General features: G+C 43.1%; 2 protein-coding genes across 3 annotated transcripts; one reads left to right on the top strand and one right to left on the bottom strand.

Annotated features, from left to right (window-relative positions):
- Positions 1-928: 928 nt before the first annotated feature.
- Positions 929-19,392, bottom strand: LOC130294521 (transcription factor HES-5-like). Of its 2 annotated transcripts, none has more exons than XM_056544449.1 (3): positions 19,255-19,392; positions 3,093-3,267; positions 929-1,965 (listed from the first exon to the last, which is right to left on the bottom strand). In XM_056544449.1, exons 2-3 carry the CDS (start codon positions 3,241-3,243, stop codon positions 1,781-1,783), a joined length of 336 nt encoding a protein of 111 aa, XP_056400424.1. In that variant the 5' UTR covers positions 3,244-3,267; positions 19,255-19,392; the 3' UTR covers positions 929-1,780. The 2 variants fall into 2 exon arrangements, with proteins under 2 accessions (XP_056400424.1, XP_056400423.1); XM_056544448.1 differs by lacking the exon at positions 19,255-19,392 and adding an exon at positions 3,627-4,066.
- A 3,241-nt stretch (positions 19,393-22,633) lies between these two features.
- On the top strand, positions 22,634-24,984 carry LOC130294523 (transcription factor HES-5-like). The gene is made up of 2 exons (XM_056544451.1): positions 22,634-23,146; positions 24,670-24,984. The coding sequence occupies exons 1-2, from the start codon at positions 23,087-23,089 to the stop codon at positions 24,949-24,951; spliced, it is 342 nt and encodes a 113-aa protein (XP_056400426.1). The 5' UTR covers positions 22,634-23,086; the 3' UTR covers positions 24,952-24,984.
- The last annotated feature ends 251 nt before the right edge of the window (positions 24,985-25,235 follow it).

The following is a 25,235-nucleotide window of genomic DNA, read 5'->3' as shown; positions in this document are numbered from 1 at the left end:
GACCAGAAGTATGTTCAAAGGTTCAAAGGTTCGCAGTGGAACCGTTTTATTAACAAACAAAAAAACATGAGAAGACGCGTTTCAGGCGGTGCCCTCCCTTTCTCAGATCAGGGCACCTTCCGAAACGCGTCATCTCCTGTTTTTTATTTTTTTGTACTTAAAAAGAAAACTGTCAGCTTTCTTTCCCCGCACTAACCAGCGGTACTGGCTGGTAGTGCGGGGGACGCTGATCAGTTTGAACCTTACCGTGCCTGGACCTGCCGCGCCGTTCGACCATTATCTTCTATTATCGGTATATTCAAATGAGGTGCTAACTGGCATCGGCCAGGCTAACTGGCACTCTGACGTCAGTGCCGCCTGCCGCGGTACCGCCCGGCTCATCAGGGAAGGAATATTGATGAGCTGGGGGGCGCTGCGGCCCGGCACTGATGTCAGAGTGCCAGTTAGCACCTCATTTGAATATACCGATAATAGAAGATAACGGGCGAACGGCGCGGCGGATCCGGGCACGGTAAGGTTCAAACTGATCAGCGTCCCCCGCACTACCAGCCAGCCAGGAAGAAAACTGACAGTTTTCCTTTAAGTACAAAAAAATAAAAAATAAATGAGATGACGCGTTTCGGGAGGGAGGGCACCTCCCGAAACGCGTCATCTCCTGTTTTTTTTATTTATTTTTTGTGCTTAATAAAACGCTTCCACTGCGAACCTTCGAACATACTTCTGGTCCATTCTCATCATTCTGAGGGAGCCCCAGCGCCATTCTACAAGTTTCTCCTCACCCTATAGGTGTCGTCCTGTCCTATGTATATGTGAGTACATAAAATAAAGACGAAAATATGGAAGAATTGTTGAGCGCCGACATTCATTTCTTCTATGGAAGTCGATTTATTAAAGAAAGAAACAACTTTTCTGATACAATATAAATTTATTCCATCATGTACTGAGCCCCGGATATAATATATATATATCCCATTATCACGACAATAACACAACACACGCCCTGCGAATTACATTCTAACAAGGAGCGCGTGGAGACATTTCACAGAAATTACAATTATTTTCATGGAAATAATATAAAAAAAATATATATATAATATTTTAATACAACAATACCCCCGTACAGCGAAAGTATTTATTACCAGTTTACAGAAACTGACACATAGTAAGACCAAGACAAGGTCAACTTAAGGAGCAAAGTGCCTCCAGCTGTTGCAAAACTACAACTCCCAGCATGCCCGGACAGCCTTCGGCTGTCCGGGCATGCTGGGAGTTGTAGTTTTGCAACAGCTGGAGGCACACTGGCTGGGAAATACTGGATTTATCCTACAACAGCATCTTCATAGAAGAAAAGGAACGTATTAGGAACGTATTAGAGTCCATCAGGACGGACCGGGAGACTTAACCATCAACCAATCATGGACGCGGCGGGGCCTGAGTACACAATACAACAGGATGTGCCATCGATAGGATAATTTGGGGGGGGGCGCACTTTGTGGCTCCGTATAAATAGGCATATGTGTAAATACATACAAACTGCACGACCCAAAATAGGTTCACATTTCGTTCCCTGGAGTAGGAACGTCGAGATAATTTTTCCGAGCTGAGGAAAAACACAACTTTCTACGAGAAAGACTCGGCTTCTTACAGTCACCACCTGACTAGATGGAGCGAAGATCTCATATGGGGTCAGTCAGAAAGGATTGTCAGGGTCCATGAGACCATAAAGACTCCATCTATGACCAGTCCCTGGTGCAGGCGAGGTCGGGCATGTTTGTTCTTTTCACCAGGGTCTCCAAACAGGCTTGTTCTTATTCTCATTGGAGGTCATCATGGCGGACAGCCCATAGGGTACAGCGGGACCACTGGCGGATCTCAGAGACTTGTCCTCCTGTTGGTTCTGGACCTGTAGGAAGGTGATGGAGTCCTGGAGGCAGGTGGAGAAGCCTTCTCTCTGGGCCCGGACATCTAGAAGAGGAAAGATAAACATGTCAGGGACCATGTCCATCAGATAGATAGATATGAGATAGATAGATAGATATGAGATAGATATGATAGATAGATAGATAGATATGAGATCGATAGATATGAGATAGATAGATAGATAGATATGAGATAGATAGATATGAGATAGATATGAGATAGATAGATAGATATGAGATAGATAGATATGAGATAGATAGATAGATATGAGATCGATAGATATGAGATAGATAGATAGATAGATATGAGATAGATAGAGATAGATAGATATGAGATAGATAGGTAGAGAGAGAGAGAGAGATAGATAGATAGATATGAGATAGATAGATATGAGATAGATAGATATGAGATAGATAGATAGATTGGACATAGATAGATATGAGATAGATAGATATGAGATAGATAGATAGATAGATAGATTGGACATAGATAGATATGAGATAGATATGAGATAGATAGATATGAGATAGATAGATAGATATGAGATGATAGATAGATAGATAGATATGAGATAGATAGATAGATAGATATGAGATAATAGATAGATATGAGATAGATATGAGATAATAGATAGATATGAGATAGATAGATATGAGATAGATATGAGATAGATAGATAGATAGATATGAGATAGATAGATAGATATGAGATAGATAGATAGATAGATAGATAGATATGAGATAGATAGATATGAGATAGATAGATATGAGATAGATAGATATGAGATAGATAGATAGATAGATAGATAGATAGATATGAGATAATAGATAGATAGATATGAGATAGATAGATATGAGATAGATAGATATGAGATAGATAGATAGATAGATAGATATGAGATAGATAGATATGAGATAGATAGATATGAGATAATAGATAGATAGATATGAGATAGATAGATATGAGATAGATAGATAGATATGAGATAGACAGATAGATAGATATGAGATAGATAGATAGATAGATATGAGATAGATAGATATGAGATAGATAGATAGATATGAGATAGACAGATAGATATGAGATATATGGATAGATATGAGATATATATAGATGTAGAGTATGTATCAGCCGCTGTCAGACACCTGTGAGGATCCGGAGCGGACACTTACCTCTCTGGGCCATGTGTCTCTGCAGGCAGGTGACGGTCATCTCCAGGATATCGGCTTTCTCCGGTTTGGAGGGGAGCTGATGTCTCTGGATCTCCTTCTCCAGGAGGAGGCGCAGCTGCTCGATGCTGCTGTTGATACGATCTCTCCTCATCTTCTCTATCACCGGTTTCCTCAGCTGGAGACAAGACATGGTCGGGGGTTAATACATCTCAGTATAGAGAACAGCGCCCCCGGTCAGGGTCAGGTCCCTGAGGACACTACATGCAGTGACAATGCGTAACATAGCTACATAGTAGGTAAGGTGGAAAAAAGTCCAACCTATAACCGTCCGTTGCAGTGTTTACCAACCAGTGTGCCTCCAGCTGTTGCAAAACTACAACTTCCAGCATGCCCGGACAGCCAACGGCTGTCCGGGCATGCTGGGAGTTGTGGTTTTGCAACAGCTGGAGACACTGTGGTTGGGAAAGAGTCGCAGGAGTCATAATAAGAGTTTGGAGATCTGGGGGGGACGCAGTGACTAGAGGGGGGTCTTACCTTTCTGAGCCCCCCCGGCAGCCTCATGATCAGGGGTCTTCATGTTACATGGAGCCATGGTGCAGGGTCTGTAGACTTGGCTGAGGCCGGAGCTGTGTGACTATTAGTGACAGCCGCCCCCTCTATATACCCCTCTCCCTGCAGAACAATGTGTGGAGAGCGGCCTGACAAGAGGTTCCCACACTCAGCAGCCAATCCCAGCGCAGCGCGGACAATGGACGTGTGTGACAGTAAACTGTGATAGAGCAGGATGGCATCTGGAGCTGGTATTGTGTGGACAGACATGAAAGTGTGGGAAAGGAACGCACCATAAAAAAAAGGTTTTAGTGCATCTGCTGCTCCGCGCTACACACTGACATCGATACCATAAACACGAGGAGCGGCGTCCTCATTATCATGAATGACAGAACGTGTAAGCATGGCGGAAAAATATATATTCATGGCCGTAAATGTTGGCACCTCTGAAATGTTTCTATAAAATGAAGTATTTCTCACAGAAAAGGATTGCAGTAACACGCGTTCGGCTGTACACATGTTTATTCCCTTTGTGTATATATATATATATATATATAGATCTCCTCTCCTCTGTATATATATATAGATCTCCTCTCCTCTGTATATATATATATATAGATCTCCTCTCCTCTGTATATATATAGATTGCAGTAACACACGTTCTGCTGTACACATGTTTATTCCCTTTGTGTGTATATATATATATATATATAGATCTCCTCTCCTCTGTATATATATATAGATCTCCTCTCCTCTGTATATATATATATAGATCTCCTCTCCTCTGTATATATATATAGATCTCCTCTCCTCTGTATATATATATATAGATCTCCTCTCCTCTGTATATATATATAGATCTCCTCTCCTCTGTATATATATATATAGATCTCCTCTCCTCTGTATATATATATATATTGCAGTAACACAGGTTTTGCTATACACATGTTTATTCCCTTTGTGTGTATATATATAGATCTCCTCTCCTCTGTATATATATATAGATCTCCTCTCCTCTGTATATATATATAGATCTCCTCTCCTCTGTATATATATATATAGATCTCCTCTCCTCTGTATATATATATATATATATATTGCAGTAACACAGGTTTTGCTATACACATGTTTATTCCCTTTGTGTGTATTGGAACTAAACCAAAAAAGGAGGAAAAAAAGCAAATTGGACATAATGTCACCAAACTCCAAAAATGGTCTGGACAAAATTATTGGCCCCTTTCAAAATTGTGGATAAATAAGATTGTTTCAAGCATGTGATGCTCCTTTATACTCACATGTGTGGGCAATACAAAAATCACACCTGAAAGCAGATAAAAAGGAGAGAAGTTCACTTAGTCTTTGCATTGTGTGTCTGTGTGTGCCGCACTAAGCATGGACAACAGAAAGAGGAGAAGAGAACTGTCTGAGGACTTGAGAACCAAAATTGTGGAAAAATATCCACAATCTCAGGTTACAAGTCCATCTCCAGAGATCTAGATTTGTCTCTGTCCACAGTGCGCAACATTATCAAGAAGTTTACAACCCATGGCACTGTAGCTAATCGGCGTGGACGGGAGAGAAAAATGTATGAAAGGTGTCAACGCAGGATAGTCCGGATGGTGGATAAGCAGCCCCAAACAAGTTCCACAGATATTCAAGCTGTCCTGCAGGCTCAGGGAGCATCATTGTCAGCGCAAACTATCCATCTACATTTAAATGAAATGAAACGCTATGGAGGAGTCCCAGGAGGACCCCACTATGGAGGAGACACAGGAGGACCCCACTATGGAGGAGACCCAGGAGGACCCCACTATGGAGGAGACCCAGGAGGACCCCACTATGGAGGAGACCCAGGAGGACCCCACTATGGAAAAGACCCAGGAGGACCCCACTATGGAGGAGACCCAGGAGGACCCCACTATGGAGGAGACCCAGGAGGACCCCACTATGGAGGAGACCCAGGAGGACCCCACTATGGAGGAGACCCAGGAGGACCCCACTATGGAAGAGACCCAAGAGGACCCCACTATGGAGGAGACCCAGGAGGACCCCACTATGGAGGAGACCCAGGAGGACCCCACATTTTGCCAAAATGAACTTGAGTAACCAAAATCCTTCTGGGAAAATGTCTTGTGGACAGATGAGACCAAGATAGAGCTTTTTGGTAAAGCAAATCATTCTAATGTTTACCGAAAACGGAATGAGGCCTACAAAGAAAAGAACACAGAACCTACAGTGACATATGGGGGAGGTCAGTGATGTTTTGGGTGTTTTGCTGCCTCTGGCACTGGGGGCCTTGAATGTGTACAAGACATCATGAAATCTGAGGATTACCAATGGATTTCGGGTCGCACTGTACAGCCCAGTGTCAGAAAGCTGGGTTTGTGTCCGAGATCTTGGGTCTTCCAGCAGGACAATGACCCCAAACATACGTCAAAGCCCCAGAAATGGATGGGAACAAAGCGCTGGAGAGTTCTGAAGTGTCAGCAATGAGTCCAGATCTAAATCCCATTGATCACCTGTGGAGAGATCTTATAATTACTGTTGGGAAAAGGCGCCTTCCAATAAGAGACCGGGAGCAGTTTGTAAAGGAAGAGTGGTCCAACATTCCGGCTGAGAGGTGTAAGAAGCTTATTGATGCTTATAGGAAGAGTGGTCCAACATTCCGGCTGAGAGGTGTAAGAAGCTTATTGATGCTTATAGGAAGAGTGGTCCAACATTCCGGCTGAGAGGTGTAAGAAGCTTATTGATGCTTATAGGAAGAGTAGTCCAACATTCCGGCTGAGAGGTGTAAGAAGATTATTGATGGTTATAGGAAGAGTGGTCCAACATTCCGGCTGAGAGGTGTAAGAAGCTTATTGATGGTTATAGGAAGAGTGGTCCAACATTCCGGCCGAGAGGTGTAAGAAGCTTGTTGATGGTTATAGGAAGAGTGGTCCAACATTCCGGCTGAGAGGTGTAAGAAGCTTATTGATGGTTATAGGAAGCCACTGATTTCAGTTATTTCTTCGAAAGGGTGTGCACCAAATATTAAGTTAAGGGGCCAATAATTTTGTCCAGACCATTTTTGGAGTTTGGTGACATTATGTCCAATTTGCTTTTTTCCTCCTTTTTTGGTTTAGTTCCAATACACACAAAGGGAATAAACCTGTGTACAGCAAAACATGTGTTACAGTTAATATTGTAACTTGAGGGACCACTGTATATAGATTATGCAAATTAGCATGGCCGATATGTATTTTGCAAGAAAGGTGGGAACCCTAGATGGTGTCTGGTGTCCATCCAACCCCAGAGCTCCCCAACTCTCCAGTTTAGGTCTCCCCCCCCCCTCTCCCTTTCTACCCCCCATGTCCTTTGATGAGCGGAGTGTGAAGACCCCCATCAGAGCAGCACACTTTCACACCTCGGCCCCTTTTGATCCCGGCCTGGCTTTCACAACACAGGACATTAGGCCTAATAGCTCTGCAGACATTGTCCATGAGACTGGACGTGTGCCCGGCCGGCAGGTGTGAATTGTGTCACGTGAACGTCCACTAGATCTCCCCCTACAATGTATCCGGATCTGCAGATGCCTTATAACCGTAGTAAAGAGAGAGGGGAAAAAACATTCAGAGGGGAAAGTTCCTCGGTGGATCTGCGCGCAAATAGGGTCCCCTCCTTTCTTGCCAAAAAATACCGGCCATGCTATTTTGCATAATTAATTATATATGCGTGACATCACGGGATACACATATGTAGGGGAAATTTCCTATTCTGGCCCCTATAACCTTTTTAATTCTCCTTATATGGGCCCCTGTATGAGGGCTCTTTTTTTTGTGCCCCGATCTGAAGTTTTTAACAGGACCATTTTTGTTTTGATGGGACTTTTTTTTTATTAAATTCAGGAGTTGCAGTTAGTTACTAACTACAACTCCCAGCATGTCCTGATACAGCCTGTGGCTCAGCAGCTGCCCCTAATGAAAACTACAACTCCCAGCATGTTGGACTATTTAGTAGTATATAGTATAGGCCAGTGTTTCCCAACCAGAGGTGCCTCCAGCTGTTGCAAAACTACAACTCCCAGCATGTTGGACTATATAGTAGTATATAGTATAGGTCAGTGTTTCCCAACCAGAGGTGCCTCCAGCTGTTGCAAAACTACAACTCCCAGCATGTTGGAATATATAGTAGAATAGGTCAGTGTTTCCCAACCAGGGGTGCCTCCAGCTGTTGCAAAACTACAACTCCCAGCATGTTGGACTATATAGTAGTATATAGTATAGGTCAGTGTTTCCCAACCAGGAGTGCCTCCAGCTGCTGCAAAACTACAACTCCCAGCATGTTGAACTATATAGTAGTATATAGTCAGTGTTTCCCAACCAGGAGTTCCTCCAGCTGTTGCTGGGAGTTGTAGTTTTGCAACAGCTGGAGGCACTCTGGTTGGGAAACACTGGTATAGGTTATGATGCAAAATTCTGGTTGTTGGAGGATTGGTTGGATAAATACCGCCCATTGCATTGCCGGTATTTTAAACATAAAAATACCGTCAGGGTGGCCAAAATACCGGCTGTGTCGGCACAATACCGGCAAGGTGGCGACCCTATCTGCAAACCAGACGCAAGACATTAGTGCCGTCCTATCGACGAATGCTGTTTGTTTGTCGGTGTTCACATGTTTTATTTTTTGCTGGAATCCGATGCAGTTCTGCTACAGAATTTCCGATGTGTGAACAGGGCAGCGGAATTCCCATTGGGATGAATAGGAGGCTGCTGCAGGCTGAATCTCTGTAGTGTGAATAGGGCCATATAATGTCCTCCTGCTGTGTCAGCACAAATACAAGGGCGGCTTCCCTTTGGCACATGTCCGCCACCCCCCACGGGCCTGTGCCCGGCACACTTTCACACCCCACACCGATATGTCTTAACACAAGGAGCTACAGGCCCAGAGCAAGAGATGGCGGCCTGTACAAATAGATATTGTCAATGTCTAAAAGGTCCGCTACACTGTTGCGGCTGTCCGGGCATGTTGGGAGTTGTAGTTTTGCAACAGCTGGAGGCACCCTGTTTAGAAAACACTGGTCTAAAGTGTATGGAGGCCTTCTGCTCTGACAGAGGAGAGGTGTCTGCGCCAAATTTCAACTGCCCTACCTTATTGTTTTCAGAGAGATAATGTATCTGGCAGCGGCTTACCTTTGCCAAACGAACATTCGGCCGACCGCTATTGAGGATGTTTGGCCATCTTCAGGGTCTGTTCATGCTGCGGAATTTACCTAGCGCAATTCCGCTCAGAAATTCCGCTGCATGAATTTTACTTCGGTGTTAATAGGTTTTCCGTTGACCTGTTCACACTACATTTTGGAACACGTTCGTCCTTTTGGCAGAATGCCGACGCACTGCATTGCCGTCAGTGAGGGTGGCGCAGGTCCGCACGGTCATAGCGCCAATCGACATCAGCGGTGGCTGCTGCATACAAAATATCCACCCGGAACTTCTCCGTGCGGTTAAAACAGACATATATATAAGGGAGCTGTAGCCAATTATCGCTCTCTTGGGTTGCTGATCTCATCGATGCAGGACGAGCAGGACGGATCTGCGCAACTTTCAAAGACAAGCTAGGCCAGGAAACCTGCGGCCTCAGCCTAAACTAAACTGTGAGTCTTAAGCCAAATCCCCGCTAAAGCTAGCGTGACTACTGGACCAAAACTAAATCCCCTAAATCCAGTGGAACAGCACATATCAGTCTACGGACTCTAAAACAGTTGAGGTCCCAACAACTGTCAATCTGGTTGGAGACTTTGCATGTATAGAGACTGTTCCGGTTATGAAGCTTACATAAAATCAGTAAAGTTCTGACTGTTTTCAGCAAACTCTCCGGTTGTGGACATTCAATTATTCTATACCTCCCTATCGCTCTTGGGAAGGGTGGCGGTAGGACAAACATTACAGAGGAGCCCTCACCCTGGCGTCACGAATAGAAAGGGTTAACCATACACCCTTTAGTCACCGCACAGCTACATCCCATATACCCTACTCCCCCAGGCTATCACACACCTATTAGGCTAGGTTCAGACTACGGAATCTCTGGGCAGAAAATTTCCGCCCGGAGATTCCGAGTTCCGCCTGCACGGACTGAATTAGTCGGCGCTAGCACCGCGCGGACACTGCGGTCTCCTATAGACTGCTATGTGTTCCGCTAGGATTTCCGCCTGAAGAAAGAGCAACCCCTTTCTTCAGGCGGAAATTTTCTAGCGGATTTTTCATCCGGATTTTCCGCTTCACAAATTCCGAAGTGTGAATTTGTGAACGGAAAACCATTCACTACACTATGCATTATAGTAAGCGGAATTTCTGCCGGAAATTTCAAAGCGAAAATTCCGGCGGAAATTCCGTAGTCTGAACCTAGCCTTACAGCAGTGTTTCCCAACCAGGGTGCTTCCAGCTATTGCAAAACTACAACTCCCAGCATGCCTGGACAGCCGTTGGCTGTCCAGGCATGCTGGGAGTTGTAGTTTTGCAACAGCTGGAGGCATCCTGGTTGGGAAACACTGTATTACAGAGCACAAGGATATCATCCTATGATATAAAATAATCAAAAAGGATAAGGTTCTTAATAGTTGTCAGCTGAACGTTCACTTGGCCAACAACCAGGGCTCATGTCCTGCAGGAACGTGTGGGAACTGAGTTCCTGCACTTTTTCCACAGCAGGAACACTGTTCCCCTTAGCAGGAGAACTGCAAGACCAGCCCTTGAGTGGAAATCTTGGGTGACTTGACCCCTGCCAACAACTATTTCTCCCGTTCACCCCCAAACACATGAATGTTCAGCTCAGATGAGCGTTCATGTGTTCTGAATGGGAAAAGGAAAGTAAGCCGCTGCCAGACAGCTCTAGTGTCGACTTATTGCCTTAAAAACAAAAGGATTGGGCATTTAAAATCCAACATGCCCAATGCTTCTCTCCCCCAACATCATGGATGACAGTAGAAAGGCCACCATACGTATAAGATTGTCTTCCGCCTTAACACGTACCTGCCAACAGAAAAAACTTTGACGTGATGTGTCAAAAGTTTTCATCGGTCGGGGTCTCAGTGTTCAGACCCCAACCGATGACTAGAACAAGCTCTGTGTCTCTGAGACCTGCCTGACCCCATAGAATTGCATTATGAGTCCGTCCTGGTCATGTGACACAGAGACGGGGGGAGAACGCGCTAAGCGCGCACTTCTCCGGTCTTGTTCTTGGGATCGGTCAGGGTCTGAATGTTTAGACCCCGGTTCAGCTGCGCGATCCTCTCTCCGCTTTGTGTCTATGAGACCTAGATGACCCCATAGACCTGTATTAATAATCCGCCCTGGTCATGTGACACAGAGCCAGATAAGAACGCGCCAAGCGGCCACTTCTCCCATCTCATTCATGTGATCGGTCGGGGCCTTTTCATGCCAGTGTCCACTTAAAGGGGTACTTTCCCCTCCCCCATTCAAAGGATAGGGGATAAGATGTCCACGCCTATGGGGACCCCTGCAATCTCCCTGCTGCACCCGGCATTCGTTTAGAGCGTCGGGTGCAGTGCCAGAGGCTCAAGACGTCACGGCCACACCCCCTAAATGCAAGTCTATCGGAGGGGGTGTGGCGTCACGAGCCTCCGCCCCGCACCGCCAGTCATCCGGTACCGGTTCGCTCCATGCATCGGATGTCTTGGGAGCCGCAACCGAGATCCCAGGGGTCCCCAGCGGTGCAACCCCCGCAATCATACATCTTATCCACTATACTTTGTATAGGAGTTAAGATGTATAAGGGCAGAGTACCCCTTTAAGTCACCCCCATGTTGGTGCCAGAAGAAGTTATGTATGCAGAAGGGCATTAAAGGGCCCCACGACCCCTCAGGCCTCTTGTACACGATACATAATGGATGCATTGTGATACTTCCCCTCCATAAATTCCTGTGCACTTGTCTAGTCTATTTTAGGTCATTTGCGCCCCCACCATCTCCCCCCCCCTGGTCCTTTGATGAGCAGAGTGTGGCCCGGACCCCTCCGGAGCAGCACACTTTCACACCTTGGCCCCTTTTGATCCCGACGACACAGAACATTAGGCCTAATGTCCACTTGTCCATGAGAATGGAAGTGTGCCCGGCAGGTAGGTGCAAATTGTGTCACCTGGGAGAAGAGGATGTCTGGATCCTGCACTATATCAGTCACTACAATGTATCAGGAACTGAAACCCATTGATAGCACAAGGGGCCCCGAGGATCATTGTCCCACTGGTAGGGATACAGGACTTCCCATAGGTGTAATGTGAGGGTCAGGCAGGCTTCCTCTTCACACATGTACGCCGCTTTTCACAAGCACGTGCCGGGCACACTTTCACACCACACCCCATCATTGTCTCGGGACTGATGTCAGGCAGCTGGGATAAAGCAGTATAGACACCAGTGCTTCCCAACTAGGGTGCCTCCAGCTGTTGCAAAACTACAACTCCCAGCATGTCCAAGTCCCAACTATATGGAGCCAACGCTATATAGGCCATAAGATGACCAAAGATATTATCAAGCAGATCCAATAAGTGGGATGTTGCATGGTCGCAGTGTAACCTTGTAGTCAAGAACGTAAATATAGGGTATTGGTCTCCAAAGTGTGAACCCCCAGATGGTGCAAAACTACAACTCCCAGCATGCCCGGACAGCCAACGGCTGTCCGGGCATGCTGGGAGTTGTAGTTTTGCAGCATCTGGAGGTCTACACATTGGAAACCACTGTCCTATAGCATGATATACATTAAAAAGCATTAGTGACCCCTACAGGTGATGAGGTGGTATTACAATAACAAAAAGAAAAACTGATGGCGCCATTTTGTTCAAGCGTAGCATCCCTTTAAAGGGGTACTCCGCCCCTGGCATCTTATCCCCTATCCAAAGGATAGGGGATAAGATGTTAGATCGCCACGGTCCCGCTGCTGGGGACCCCAAGGATCGCCGCTGCAGCACCCCGCTATCATTACTGCGCAGAGTGAGTTCGTTCTGTGCGTAATGACGGGCGATACAGGGGCCGGAGCAGCGTGACGTCATGGCTCCGCCCCTCATGACATCACGGCCCATCCCCTTAATGCAAGTCTATGGCAGGGGGCGTGACGACCTCCACGCCCCCTCCCATAAATTTGTATTGACGGGGGCGGGCCGTGACATCACGGGGGGCGGAGCCGTGTCGTAACGATGCTCCGGCCCCTGTATTGCCCGTCATTACGTGCAGAGCGATCGCGTAATGACGGCGATCGCGTAACGATAGCGGGGTGCTGCAGCAGCGGGACCCCGGCGATCTGACATCTTATCCCCTATCCTTTGGATAAGGGATAAGATGTCTAGGGGCAGAGTACCCCTTTAAAACTCAATGGCTGTCCGGGCATACAACAGCTGGAGGCACCCTGGTTGGGAAGCACTGATATACACGTTGCGAATGTCCGTCAGTTTATGATCCCCATTCACAAAGCGAACCCTGATTTTCTGCATCCCTGGCAAACCCTATCCTTATCCCTATCCCAGAAAACCTTGCGGTGGGGTCAGGGGAATCCTTCTATTACTATTGACCCTGATGTTATGCGTCAGACTCCTTTATTCATCCTCTACCTTATAAGATACATTTCCCATCAATATGTAAGCTTCTTCCATCATAAGAAATTCCCACCATGATCCATAAACCTAGACAATGTATTCCCTTACAGCCATCCCCACAACCGTGGTTGGGAAAAATACTTGCTGCCGTGTTCTATTGCGGTGGTCTCCAAACTGTGGCCCTCCAGCTGTTGGGAAACGAAAACTCCCAGCACGCCCGGACAGCCATTATGAGGAGTGGGCCGAGATACCTGGAGACAAGAGAAGACGTCACATTGAGTTACAGAAATCGCTGGACTGCTGTGACGGCCTCAAATATTACGTTCAGGGACCATCTTGTGTTATTTTTGTTTTTGGCAGATTCAGCCGACACTGATCTAATGGGTTAAGGTGGTCATTCATGTTCAATAACTGTTCAGAGTTATCTCTCCCGACAAAAACGTAATGAACAAGACCCTTCTCTTCATAACCTTAAACAGTCGGTGGTGGGTTCGGCCAACTTTAGTATACGGTGTATGGGCACCTTAAAGGGGTACTCCGCCGAAAAATGTCTTATCTCCTATTCAAGGATAGGGGATAAGATGTCTGATCGCGGGGGTCCTGCCGCTGGGGATCCCCGCGATCTCGGCTGCGGCACCCCAGACATACGGTGCACGGAGGTGCACGGAGCGAACTTCGCTCTGTGCCGGATGACTGGCGATGCGGGGCGGAGGCTTATGACGTCACGGTCGCGCCCTGCTCGTGACATCACGGCCAGGCCCCCTCGATGCAAGTCTATGGGAGGGGGCGTGACGGCCATTGGATAGGGGATAAGATGTCTAAGGGCAGAGTACCCCTTTAAGACCAGCTTTACTCTCCTTGATGGTCTACAGGTAATCAGCTGTTAAAGCAAAAGGTAACAGCGACCACTATTGGTGAAATATGGTATTACATGGGGTCTATTGGATCAGCCACATTTTAAAGGAGTTTTCCCACCTTGTAAAGTTAGACCCATCTTGAAACATTATTCACAGGGTAGGGGCTAGGTGTCGGATTGCAAGGGGTCCAACTGCTGTGCCGAACCCCCCCCCCCCCCCCAGCAGTGGACCAGAGCAGTGGTTCTTAACCAGGGGTTCGGTGGGTCATTCCCGGGGGTTCGGCGGGGAAGGTCGCAACAGGACAGGCAAACCAAGCAATTGCTTGGGGCCCCAAGCTGGCCCAGGGCCCCGAGCAGAGTCGGTGTTTGCCCGTCCTGTAGTGACAGGGCAATTCCCCCCCCCCCCATCGCTATTAACTCCCTGTGGCCCCGCGTTAAGTTTAAAAACATAGGGCCGCCGGGACATAGCGCACGCCGGGACGTCACTGACGTCCCGTGCGTGCGCCCATGAAAACTAAGGAAGCGCCGAGGACCGGAGGATAGAGAAGGAGGAAGATGCGCGCTGGCCAGCTTGGTAAGTGACCAGCGGCACGTCATCTTCGGTGCTCCGACCACCGGTCCCGAGACCTCCTGCTATAGCCGGAGCGGTGGTCGGAGCACTGAAGTGGGCAGTACACAGGCATACACTGTATATGGCTGGAGGCTGTATGTCTGTGGGGGAACACTGCCTACATCTGTGGTCTTCAACCTGCGGACCTCCAGATGTTGCAAAACTACAACTCCCAGCATGCCCGGACAGCCGTTGGCTGTCTGGGCATGCTGGGAGTTGTAGTTTTGCAACATCTGGGGGTCCGCAGGTTGAAGACCACTGGCCTACATAATGTGGGGGAACACTGCCTGCCTAATGTGGGGGAACACTGCCTGCCTAATGTGGGGGGAACACTGCCTGCCTAATGTGGGGGAACACTGCCTGACTAATGTGGGGGAACACTGCCTGCCTAATGACATGAGAGTGGCACTTGCCAAGGTAAAGTCGCGCATTTCTGAACTGGCCTCTGGAAGACAACAGCAGAAGTCACTGATTTGCAGTAAATATTCATTATGTTTTTGTGTGAAAATCCTGTTTTCATGGTTTTGTTCTTTGTTCTTAATGGTTTTGTTCATTTTGTGCACCTATGTATAAATATATACTTAAATATATACCTCCTATGTTTTGAATTTGAAAAAATCATATTTTATTTTTCCAATTAAAGGAGTACTCCGGCGCGCACTTTTCTCGTTTTATCCCGTCCGGGCTGCAAAGTAAAAGAAAAAAACTTTCTCTTACCTGCCAACGAGCCCCTGGTGCTCCGGTACACTCCGATACAGGTGTTCGGTCCCCGGGCTGTATTCTTCTTACTTCCTGTTAGCCCGGCACGTCACATGGAGCTTCAGCGATGTCCCGCCTCCGCTGGTGATAGGCTGAAGCTCCATGTGACGTGCCGGGCTAACAGGAAGTAAGAAGAATACAGCCCGGGGACCGAACACCTGTATCGGAGCTCCGGGGGCTCGTTGGCAGGTAAGATAAAGTTTTTTTCTTTTACTTTGCAGCCCGGACGGGATAAATGAGAAAAGTGCACGCCGGAGTACTCCTTTAAGAAGGGTTCGGTGAATGCGCATATGAAACTGGTGGGGTTCAGTACCTCCAACAAGGATAAGATCCCCTGCATTAGAGAATGAATGGGGCCGCATGGTCGGACACTGTTAGAACGGAGTGGCCGTTCCATTTATTTTCTATGGGAGACACAAAAACAGCCTAGTGAAATGTGTCCCTGTGCTCGACTGCCGGGGAGTCGGGGCCCAGTAGTCAGACCCCACCCCCACCCCCATAGTCAAAATTATCCACTATCTTTACAAGATGGGAAAACCAATTTGAGGGTCATATTGAGACCCAAACCACCTCCACTAACACTAAACTAAATGTAGATCATCATAGAACGTCATGGTGAAGCCAACCTGGGCAGAAGAGGCTGCACATTCCTCCATGTCTCCTGCCCCGTTTTATAGACCCTTCATCAGTCCTTGGAGAAGTCTTTTCCCACAGATCCATGTGCCCGGGATCCCTGTGGTGCTTCTCATAACAACGTGTGATGGTGGTGGTCTTCAACCTTCACAGTGTGCAGAACTTGGAAGTGAAGGAGGACACGGAGGTGTGAAGAGGCACACTTCATTACACCCGAGGAGAATCCTGCCCCAGCTGTTCTACCGGGATGGCCGGAGCGGGCGTACAGTGATTGTGAGGATCAAGGCTTTAACCCACCAAGAGACGGAACTTCTGGGCATCGCTGATGTCTATGTTACTAACACATTGGGGTTTATTTACTAAGAGTGGAGTTTTCTTTGTGGGTTTTGATTTCCGACAGGTATTTTCTCAAGGTATTTACTTAGGTTTCCCTACATTTTCCACTTTTCCCTACGTTTTGCCTTTTTTAACACCTGTTCTGATCTGTCGGGTTTTTCCTCGGCTCAAATCCACCACATTTTCTGTGGAAACCTTAGTAAATATGTTTGGTTTTTTCAAAACTGTCGGGGACACGCCCCTTTTGTCGGGACCATGTCAACTTTATCCAGTGGCCACGCCCTCCTTTCGTTTTTTCTTGTAAAATTGAGGGTTTCGGTTTTTTTGGTCGCAAATTGTGTCTCATGGAACGTTCACAAATTATAGATCACAAGGATCAATGACCCTAGTAAGGGGTGGACTAAACATACGTTTATTTATCTACATCAAATCAGCCCATAGGGACTGAACAAAAAGCCCACTTTTTTATCCCTCACTTTAATAAAACGTAACTTTTATTTTGTGTATATATAAATGTGAAATCAATGAGCTAATAGTGATTTTAAAAAACCCAGCATTTATAGCACCATATATGGAGATGTAACTTGTTGTCCCTAGGGACCAACTTGAATTGTATATACTCAGCACATCTGCAGAATGTGCTGAATGTAGGTGCTTATGCTGATTATTAAAATACTCTCACACTGTCCCACCTAACATGTTTCGCCACGGATGTGACGTCTTCAGAGGTTAGGGAACAATGGCAGTGAGAACGCCGCTTAGGTTTTTTTTTATAACCTCCCTTATCATGATCACAGCCCCTTCCTGTGTTGTAATATCCAATGGAGGAACGCTAATGAAAATGGAACGCGCGACACAATTTGGGCGCAAAAGCCGACAAAAAAGAGGCGGGATAACGTTAGTAAATAAACCCCTACACGTTTCATCCAACTCAAATGTATCCCATTGCTTGTAATCTATGTCTTTCGTTTATTAACTGAAATGCATCAGTTAACCCATGAATGTTTTTGTTACATTTTAAACTTTTTGGATTTTATCTAAACTTCTATGGCACCGTCTACGTTACTACACAATATATTTCAACCAATTAAACTTTATCCCATCCCTTGTAGCAGGTATAAGTCTTTCCTTTATGGATTGAAATGAGTCAGTAAACCAATTGATTTTTTTCTTTATTTTTAGCTTTTAACTTTTTGTATTTTAAATAAACTTAACAGGACTGGCACAGTCTATCTTTTAATCCACTGAACGTTATCCCATTGCTTGTAGTTTATGTTTTTCCTTAATAGACTGAAATGCGTCAGTTAACCAACTAATGTTTTTGTTACTTTTTAAACTTTTTGGATTTTATATAAACTTACGGCACTTGCACCTCCTATGTTACTACACAATATGTCTTAAAGAAAAAAATGTAATTGGTTTACTGATGCTTTTTAATCCATTTAGGGAAGACAAATGCCTGCTACAAGCAATGGGATAAAGTTTAGTTGGTTAAGACATATTGTGTAGTAACATAGGAGGTGCAAGTGCCGTAAGTTTATATAAAATCCAAAAAGTTTAAAAAGTAACAAAAACATTAGTTGGTTAACTGACGCATTTCAGTCTATTAAGGAAAAACATGAACTACAAGCAATGGTATAAAGTTCAGTGGATTAAAAGATATTGTGCCAGTAACATAGACTATGCCAGTGCTGTAAGTTTATTTAAAATACAAAAAGCTGTAAAAATAAAGAAAAAAATTTAATTGGTTTACTGACGCTTTTTAATCCATTTAGGAAAGACATATACCTGCTACAAGCGATGGGATAAAGTTTAGTTGGTTATTTTTACAGCTTTTTGGATTTTAAATAAACTTACGGCACTGGTATCATCTATGTTACTTGCACAATATATTTTAATCCACTGAACTTTAAACTATTGCTTGTAATAGGTATATGCCTTTCCTCTATAGGCTGAAATGCGTCCCTTAACGGATAATTGTTTTTTTTTTGTTTTTCGTTTTTATCTTTTTTTGAGATTTTATATAAACTTACTGTACTGGCACTGTCTATGTTACTACACAATATGTTTCAACCAACTAAACTTTATCCTGTCGCTTGTAGCAGGTATTTGTCTTTCCTTTTATGGATTGAAATGCGTCAGTAAACCAATAAATTTTTTTCTTTATTTTTGCAACTTTTTGGATTTTAAATAAACTTACGGCACTGGCACCATCTATGTTACTGGCACAATATCTTTTCATCCACTGAACTCCAAACTATTGCTTGTAATAGGTATATGCCTTTCCTCTATAGACTGAAATGCGTCACTTAACCGATAATAGTTTTTATTTTATTTTTTTTACTTTTTTTTTTGTTATTTAAAGGGGCACTGGTGCCAGAAAGTTAAACAGATTTGTAAATGATTTCTATAAAAAAATCTTTACCCTTCCAGTACTTATTAGCAGCTGTATGCTACAGAGGAAATTCTATTCTTTTTTAATTTCTTTTTTTGTCTTGTCCACAGTGCTCCCTGCTGACACCTCTGTCCGTGTCAGGAACTGTCCAGAGCAGCATAATTTTGCTATGGGGATTCTCTCCTGCTCTGGACAGTTCCTGATATGGGCATCAGGTGTCAGCAGAGAGCAATGTGAACAAGACAAAAAAAAGAAACTCAAAAAGAATAGAATTTCCTCTGTAGCATACAGCTGATAATAAGTACTGGAAGGGTAAATATTTTTTAATAGAAATTATTTACAAATCTGTTTAACTTTCTGGCATAAGTTGATGTAAAAAAAAAAATATGTTTTCCACTGGAGTACCCCTTTAATATAAACTTACAGCACCGGCTATAATCGGCGTTACCTGCAACTTGAAGACTCAAGAGCTGAAATTCTCTGAAGGTCCATATAAAGGACAGGGAGGTTCCCTATAATGCATTGGTCCTGCCTTGAGATGGCAATGGCTCTGTCCCCATGTTCTCCTTTAAATAAAATGAACGAAAATACTAAATATGCTATATATTTTTTGGGAAACAACATTCCTGTAGTCTAACAATATGCTTCGTATGTCCATGGCTCTCCAAACCCTATAACGGTGGTCTCCATAAGTTACAACACTACAACTCCCAGCATGCCCAACACCCAACTCTATGAAGCCAACACTAGATATGCCATAAGATGACCCTAGATCTTAATCAGATCCCACAAGTAATACGTTGCATGGTCACAGTGTTGCCTTGTAGCCAAGAGCGTAACTATAAGGCAGTGGTCTCCAAAGTGTGGACCTCCAGATGTTGCAAAACTACAACTCCCAGCATGCCCAGGTCCCAACTATACGGAGCCAACACTAGATATGCCATAAGATGACCATAGATGCTGTCAAGCAGATCCAACAAGTGAGATGTTGCATGGTCGCAGTGTAACCTTGTAGTCAAGAACGTAACTATAGGGTATTGGTCTCCAAAGTGTGAACCTCCAGATGCTGCAAAAACTACAACTACCAGCATGCCCGGACAGCCGTTGGCTGTCCGGGCATGCTGGGAGTTGTAGTTTCGCAGCATCTGGAGGTCTACACTTTGGAAACCACTGTCCTATAGCATGATATATATTAAAAAGCATTAGTGACCCCTACAGGTGATGAGGTGGTATTACAATAACAAAAAAAAAAAATAACAAAAAAAATAAAAACGACTGATGGCGCCATTTTGTTCAAGCGTAGCACCCCTTTAAAACTCAACGGCATTGCCAATGTGATCTCTGAAGTCGGTACAGTACAGAAATATGATGTCACAGGCTCATGGCGAATTGACAGGCTACGGTTTTAGCAAGTGTTGACCAGAGGCGTAATTAAAAATCTGGCAACAGGGACCAGGTCGTATCGGCTATCTCCATGCCCCTACGGTAGTAGAAAGTATAGGGTATGCAGTTTATCTATCTTTGCTGCACGCTAAATTGGCCATCAGGTGGCAGCGTTGCACAAAAAAGTTTTAAAATACCAATAAAATAAATCTTAGAAAATAACAATATAAAACCAATAATGTTACGTGAAGGCAGGAAAAATGAAATCTTGTTTTTTGGCAAATTTAAAAAAAAAAAAAATTTTAAACTTGGATTTGGGATTTATTAAATTGTTAGAATTCACCTAAAAAAAATTGTAACCAAGTCGTAAAGTGGCATTTCAGCGTGTCTGTCTGGGAAAATCCTGCCTACTAGTAAAGTCCCATAGATAAGGGCACGTTTTACAAAGGTTTGTGAGATGTGACACCCGTGTGTCAGGGACAGATAGGTGGGGCGGGTAGGAGGACCGGGTGGGATTTAGGCCTATTCCCCCATCAAAGACCAGGAGGACTTCAAAGACCTTGTTTAGTGTAAGTTTTACTGTGGGAAGTTCATTCCCTAAAAACAAGAGAAATTTGGGTATTGTGATGCTAAGGACATCAATAAACCCAGAGGCAAATTCCAACTAATCGGCAAAAGCTGTAAATGGATTTCTGCAAAAAAATAAATAAAACCTATATACTGTATATTTATTTATTTACATTTATTTATTTAAAGTTAACTAGATTTTATATATATATCCTGATCTTTGGTCTGATATTAGACTATATTAATGGCACTGGTTGTCAGTAGGGCAAAAAAAAAAAATGCAAAGTAGAGTCCAATAGATGGGTTCCTCTTTAAGAAAATTCTAAAATTTTTGTTTATTTTATATTGTGTAACTTACCTAAAAAATTCAAATAATCCATCCGAAATGTTAAAATAATATGACAAACAACCTCCCTTCAAATTGCAATATATATATATATATATATATATATATATATATATATATATATATATAAATAAAATATAGACCAATAGGGAACCTCTAAAACATAGCTTAAAAAGTTACAATTTACTAGAATTTTTTTCATTTTATTTTTTTTCATTTTGATATATCTTGATCTTTGTTATGATATTATAATATATTAAGGGAACTGGTTTTCAGTAGGGAAAAAAAGCAAGTGGTAGTCCAATAGACGGGGTTCCTCTTCAAGAAAAATTGGGAAATGCATGCAAAAAAATTTGAAAATCCTGTTACATTTTACTAGACTTTTTTATTTTTCTATGTCCTGATCTTTGGTCTGATATTAGAATATATATATATATATATATATATATATATATATATATATATATATATAAATTTTATTTATTTTTTCTTAGAGAGGAACCCCATCAACTGGACTACCCGTTGACTTTTTTTTTTTGCCCTACTGACAACCAGCACTGTATATCTATATATGTATATATATATATATATATATATATATATATATATATATATAAATACCAGTTTGGTTGCAGCACTCCTAAGATAAAGTGCGGGTGCCGATCAGGTCCGATCACGACCAATTCAGACAGCCCAACAAGCGATAGCGCAGCACTCCATAGTAGCTCCAATAAAAAAAAGTGAGTTTATTCACCACATGTTGCCAATAGCAACGTTTCAGCTCAACACTAGAGCCTTTTTCAAGCATTATATATATATATATATATATATATATATATATATATATATATATATATACAGATATATATATATATATATATATATATACACAGGGGTCAAGTCCTGGGAAAAAAAAGTGTGCGAACTCTTCCACTAAAGGGCTGGTCCTGTAGAACTCCTACTAACGGGAATGGCGTTCCTGTAGAAAAAGTGCAGGAACTCAGTTCCCACGCATTCCTGCAGGACTTGAGCCCTGTGTATGTGTGTATATATATATATATATATATATATATATATATATATATATATTATTATATATCCAAAATTCCCAAAGAAATATGACAAACAGCTTATTTTCAAATGGCAAGACTACAACTCTCAGCATGACCGGACAGCCAACGGCTGTCCGGGCATGCTGGGAGTTGTAGTTTTGCAACAGCTGGGGGTCTGCAGTTTGGAGACCACTGATCTAATGCGTCAAATTATATTAAATGATGTTATTAAGTACCCTAATAATGGGTATATTCAAAAACCCAAAATGCATGACTCTGTTAATAATGCACTGATATCAACTGTTTGATTGGATATCACAAAATTTACAACATTTAATTGTTTAATTTTAATTTTATGTTCTGATTTATTTATTTTTTAATACCATTATTCCAAATGAAACGTAGAGGGAGGAAACAACTTGTTATCTATAGACAAGAATGAATGGTTGTCCTCCTCCCCCTCCTGGCCAGGAGAGACATGTGCCATATAAGTTGCAGCACAATGGCGTCTGGCTACGAGAATTGTGCGCACACATGCCATATCTTTATGACCCGTCATGTGCCAGGAGGATAATATGAACTTTTAATGAGCTAAAAAAAAAAAAAAAAACGTCTGTGTTTTGATAACAACAGCTGCCAGAGGAAGAAGCGGAGAGATCAATTGCAGCCAGGCCTAGTGTTACAAGACTCTCCCACACTTCTCTTCCTCTAATTTTATGGCCTGCTCCAGATGCTGGGCCTCCTTACACACTTCTATTGTCCCGGGGCCCCGCCGCCTCATTGGCTGCAGACTGTGGGAACCTGGACGGAGGGAAAACTTCACACTCTGTTATGCAAATAGGGGGCTATAAAGGCGGGCACCGGCCATTTCCAGCCAGACACTCACTGCCTGACCCACCAAGGACATTACCTGGGATTGTACTGCTAGAGCAATGGCTCCAAACCACAAGCTGGAGGACACTGAGAGCGGCCTGGGCAAAGACATGCGCAAGGTAAGAGGCTGCACCAGGGAGAAAACATTTGGAAAATTATTATTTATTTTTTTTCTTAATTTTTTTCCTTTTTTGGATTTGGAATTTTGGCTTATTTTTTACTACATTTGAATTATTTTAGAAATTTTTTTTTACTCATTTTTTGGGAAATATATATATTTTTTTATACTTATTTTTAGAAATTAGATTACCTACAGAACTAAGTGTATTTTTTTTTTTCATTCAAAATTATTATTATTATTTTTTTTATTTATTTATACCTGGCATTTTTGATTTTTTCCTACTTATTTATTTATTAATTTTTTCATTTAAAAGTATTTTTTTATTTTTATTTATACCTGGCATTTTTGATTTTTTCCTATTTATTTATTTTTTTTAATTTGTAACTTATCCTTTTGGGCAGTTGTTTTTTTTTTTTCCTATTTATTTCTTGGGATAAGAAATATTGGCACTTTTGAAAATCTTTATTTGTTTAATTATTTTTTCATGTTTCAATTATTATATAAACATTTTTTTACAAGTATGTATTTACCGTATTTTTTACCACTTGTTTTTGGGAATTTGTAATTTCTTTAACTTTTTTGGTCTTAATTGTTTTACATTTTTTTTGGACATTTTTTAATTCTTTTTTATATTTTTTTTATTTTTTTTATAAAATGCTAAACGTTAGTCTGCAAAATGTTGTTGGTGTTTAGTAATATAGCGGATGTCTGCCCCTTAAAGCGATACTCCAGAAAAAATAGGCCCACATTTATCATTGCAGTGCAAGTGAAGCATTTTTTTACACCTTTTTTTTTTTTTGTGTGTGCTGAAAATGTGTAGGAGCGCCAAATTTATTAAAAGGTAAAAGAGCTTTGATAAATTTTGTGCAGGTACACATTTTCTGAAATTTCTGTCTACACATACACCAAAAAGCTATACCCTATCTGGGCTGGTGTAGTTTTAGAGACTTTTCAGTGGCTTTGCGCCTTTTTTTGCTCCTTTTTACAAAAAGGGGCAATGATAAATCCCTTCCATATCATGTCTATTGCCAAAATCAGTGGATTGCTACTCAAAATCAGTGGATTGCAACTCAAAATCAGTGGATTGCAACTCAAAATCAGCAGAAATGTGTAAACAAAAAGGGGGAAAAAAGGCGCAAAAAACCCTGCTTGCGCCTTTTTTGCCCCTTTTTTAGACACAAAAAACAGTCTAAAGGCAATGATAAACGTGGGCCATAGAGATTTACAAATTACTTTTGTCTAAAAATCTCAAGCTTCCAGTACTTATCAGCAGCTGTATACTCCATGGGAAGTCATGTGGTCTTTCCAGTCTGACCACAGTGCTCTCTGCTGCCACCTCTGTCCATATCAGGAACAGTCCCGAGCAAGATCAAATATCCTGGACAGTTCCTGATATTGCCAGAGGTGGCAGCAGAGAGCACTGTGTCTGTCTGGAAATAATACAAGTTACTTTAGGACACTTTCATAGACAACGATACGAGAGTATTGTAATAATCGGGTCAATTTTACTTTGCTTTTTAGCTTAGGAAACCAGTGATCGAAAAAATGAGGAGAGATCGTATCAACAGCAGCATCGAGCAGCTGCGCCTCCTCTTGGAGAAGGAGTTTCAGAGACATCAGCTCCCCTCCAAACCGGAGAAAGCCGATATCCTGGAGATGACGGTCAACCTGCTGAGACAACAGCTCCACCATGCAACCAAAGGTGAGTTATCCAATCCTCACCTACCTGGTTATACAATACTCCTGGTCATCGGATATACGTACGCAAGGGCGCCCCTCCCCGTCTGGTCATCAGATCATTAGACAAATTATACCCGATAGGACTTCGAGTTGGTAAAATAAGGGTGCTTGCACACCACGTTTTTGCTATACAGTTCTCGTATACAGTTAAGTTAAAAAACGTATAGAAAACCGTATGAATTGACTTAACATTGTAAACCGTATGTCAAACGCATCATCCGGTTTAGTCCATTTTGCATGTTATATGGTTTTGTCTGTTTTTTTTTACCTGTACCCAAAACTGTAGACTACCACGTTTTTTTGGTCCGGGTGAAAAACCGTATTAAACCGTATACTTTTTTTTTAAA

Source organism: Hyla sarda, chromosome 10 (genome assembly GCF_029499605.1).
Source record: "Hyla sarda isolate aHylSar1 chromosome 10, aHylSar1.hap1, whole genome shotgun sequence".
Lineage (NCBI taxonomy): Eukaryota > Metazoa > Chordata > Amphibia > Anura > Hylidae > Hyla > Hyla sarda.
This window is presented reverse-complemented; position numbering and strand designations above follow the sequence as displayed.